The sequence below is a fragment of the Sinocyclocheilus anshuiensis genome, unplaced genomic scaffold (assembly GCF_001515605.1).
Source record: "Sinocyclocheilus anshuiensis isolate Anshui unplaced genomic scaffold, SAMN03320099.WGS_v1.1 scaffold920, whole genome shotgun sequence".
Taxonomy (NCBI): domain Eukaryota; kingdom Metazoa; phylum Chordata; class Actinopteri; order Cypriniformes; family Cyprinidae; genus Sinocyclocheilus; species Sinocyclocheilus anshuiensis.
Window position 1 is genome coordinate 430,282 of NW_015552604.1, and position 3,226 is coordinate 433,507.

General features: G+C 36.4%; 1 protein-coding gene across 1 annotated transcript in view; it reads left to right on the forward strand.

The window, feature by feature from the left end:
• The first annotated feature begins 633 nt into the window (after positions 1-633).
• LOC107665835 (prostaglandin F2-alpha receptor-like) overlaps positions 634-3,226 on the forward strand; it is a 3,879-nt gene continuing 1,286 nt past the window's right edge. Inside the window, exon 1 of the mRNA XM_016456880.1 lies at positions 634-1,440. Within this exon, the coding sequence (XP_016312366.1) occupies positions 634-1,440 (807 nt within the window). The remainder of the gene's footprint in view (positions 1,441-3,226) is intronic.

A 3,226-nucleotide genomic window follows, 5' to 3' on the forward strand; every position in this document is an offset into this window, starting at 1 on the left:
TGTCTGTCTGTCTGTGTCTGTCTATCTATCTGTCTGTTTGTCTGTCTGTCTGTCTGTCTGTCTGTCTGTCTGTCTGTCTGTCTGTCTGTCTGTCTGTCTGTCTGTCTGTCTGTCTGTCTGTCTGTCTGTCTGTCTGTCTGTCTGTCTGTCTGTCTGTCTGTCTGTCTGTCTGTCTGTCTGTCTGTCTGTCTGTCTGTCTGTCTGTCTGTCTGTCTGTCTGTCTGTCTGTCTGTCTGTCTGTCTGTCTGTCTGTCTGTCTGTCTGTCTGTCTGTCTGTCTGTCTGTCTGTCTGTCTGTCTGTCTGTCTGTCTGTCTGTCTGTCTGTCTGTCTGTCTGTCTGTCTGTCTGTCTGTCTGTCTGTCTGTCTGTCTGTATAAACCATTTTCACTCAGAAATGACTATAAATTTCACAAAACAGCAAGTAACGCAATGAGAGACAGACAGACAGACAGACAGACAGACAGATAGATAGATAGATAGATAGATAGATAGAGAGACTGATTGATTGATTGATTGATTGATAGACTGTTTCTATACTGTAAATGAAGACAGTCTAGAGTTTTACCTTGTAGTTTTGTTGAACATAAATGATATCACTAATATTTAGTTTGTTTGCAGTGCAAAGTGCCGATCATGCTTCACAATGGCTCAGCTGATGCTGGATGTGTGGTGTCGAGTGATGTGTGTAATGGGAGCTGTACCAAAAAGGAAGTGTCTGTGACCTCGACTGCCATCTCAATGACAGTGGGCATCGTTTCCAACACTCTGGCCCTCTTCATCTTGATCAAAGCCTACCAAAGGTTTAGATTTAAGTCTAAAGCAGCCTTCCTCTTGTTTGCCAGTGGTCTGGTGGTGACTGACTTCTTGGGACACCTAATCAATGGCTCTCTGGCGCTCTACGTTTACGCCTCACAGAAAGACTGGGAAACATTCGACCCTCACAAGTCTCTGTGTGACTTTTTTGGAGTTTGTATGGCTTTCTTCGGCTTGACCCCTCTGCTGCTTGGGAGCTTGATGGCGGTGGAGCGCTGTATCGGAGTGACCCGTCCTCTCTTCCACACCACGGCACTGGGGTCCCATCACGTCAAGAGGCTGTTGGGTTTGACATGGCTGCTGGGTCTGCTGGTGGCCCTGCTGCCCCTCCTGCTTCAGCGGTCCTACCAGGTGCAGCATTCGCGAAGCTGGTGCTTCTTCAGGCTGCAGGGGCTGCGCGACTGGGTGGACGTGCTTCTGCCGATACTGTTCTGTATGCTGGGTTTGCTGGCTCTCCTCGTCTCACTGGTGTGCAATACTGTGACTTTTCTCACTCTCCTGCAGAGCAGGGTACAACTTGACCGAGATTATCATCGCCATAGCCGTAACACATCACACCATTCTGAGATGGTCTGCCAGCTTTTGGCAATCATGCTGGTTTCCTGTGTGTGCTGGGGGCCAATTTTGGTAAGAAAATACTTCTTAATGGTAAAATTAATTAATTAATGGTAAAATTAATTAATAATTAAAACAATTAATACATTTAAGCCATTTATTTTCATTTAGAATTGTAAAAATATAAAGAAGTGTGTGTGTGTGTGTGTGTGTGTGTGTGTATAATTGTAATTTATTCACTATAAATTAAATTATAAATGTAAAAATATAAATAAATGTGTCTATCTATCTATCTATCTATCTACACACACATATATACCTACACTTTAAGTAATACATATAAATGTAACAAAATATAACTGTATTAAGTATAAATATAACTTTCAAAAAATGTTTTCTATTAAAAAATTCAAATACATTCATATAAATGTGTGTATACATAATATATAAAATAAATTCAGTTAAATTGTAAAATTTTTAAATGACTATTTTTAATTCAATTATAAATGTATATATATATATATATATATATATATATATATATATACACACATACATAAATTTACATTTAATAATTTTAATCAACCTAAGACATGTGTTCAAATGAATAGCAAGGTCTAAACATACTTTTGAAGGTTCGGTTTTATAGTCTGTTGCGTCAAGCAAGTGTGTTTTGAGACTTCAGCAATCATCAGCTAATTTATTTGGTTAAATGTTTCAAACATGTATATATATATATAAATGTGTGTATGAGGTGTTATGCATCTAATATACAGTGTGTTTGTCATCATGATGTTTGTATTTTATGATATCTACAGATTTGAAGTCTCGATTTGAAATGTAAACATTATCATTTGCTGCTGTAAAGAGCTGTTTAAATCCATAATGTGTGTCAAAGCACTACAAAATATAAGCATGTCAAAATAAAGATACAACAATCATATGTTACATAATGTTTATGTTGTCTGTTATTACATTTTTAAAGTTGGTTCTATCTTATAGAAATTATAGTCACAGGACAAGTGAACAAGTAATCTGTCACATTTGTGACCACTGGGATAACAGAATAAATATGCATAGATAGATAGATAGATAATTATGTTTATATTCAGTGTTACAAGTAACGCGAGTTACGTAATCAGATTACTTTTTTTCAAGTAACTAGTAAAGTAACGCATAGTTACTTTTTCAAAAAAGTAACGCCAGTTACTTTGTTTTCCCATTTATTGACTGTTGACTGACATGTCCCCATATTGGGAGAAATCGGGAGTACAGAGGCGTTGTGTGCGCTGTGTGAACATGAAACATGATTAGTTTTAGACTAAATGTGAATGTGCATTAATTCATCCCACTCGCAAAAAAATAGATGTAGTATTCATCAAAATGAATTAAAACAGTGAAATGCAAACTCAGAATATGACACAAACCTGCAATAATTAAATGTTAAATAACACAAATGTATCTAATTCCATTTTATTAACCAATGTCTTTGCTGCTGACCTTTGATGATCCAGTTCAAACAAACTAATAAGCAAAAATGACTTTAGGTAAACTAACAATTGTGCTTCATTGTTTTTTTTATTGCTGAAGAGTGTTTCTTCTCCTGTGTTCTACTGTACAGACGTGAATTTACTTTTGCTTCAGCCTGAGGTTTATTCATTACACTTTTTGGTGTGAAAGAGGGCTTTTATATTTGCTATAAACAGAACTTCTTATATTAAAAACAATCAAGCTCTGCTTATATTTAAAAAGTAAAGCGAAAGTAACGCACAAATAATATAACGCATTACTTTCCATAAAAAGTAACTAAGTAACGTAATTAGTTACTTTTTTAGGGAGTAACGCAATATTGTAATGC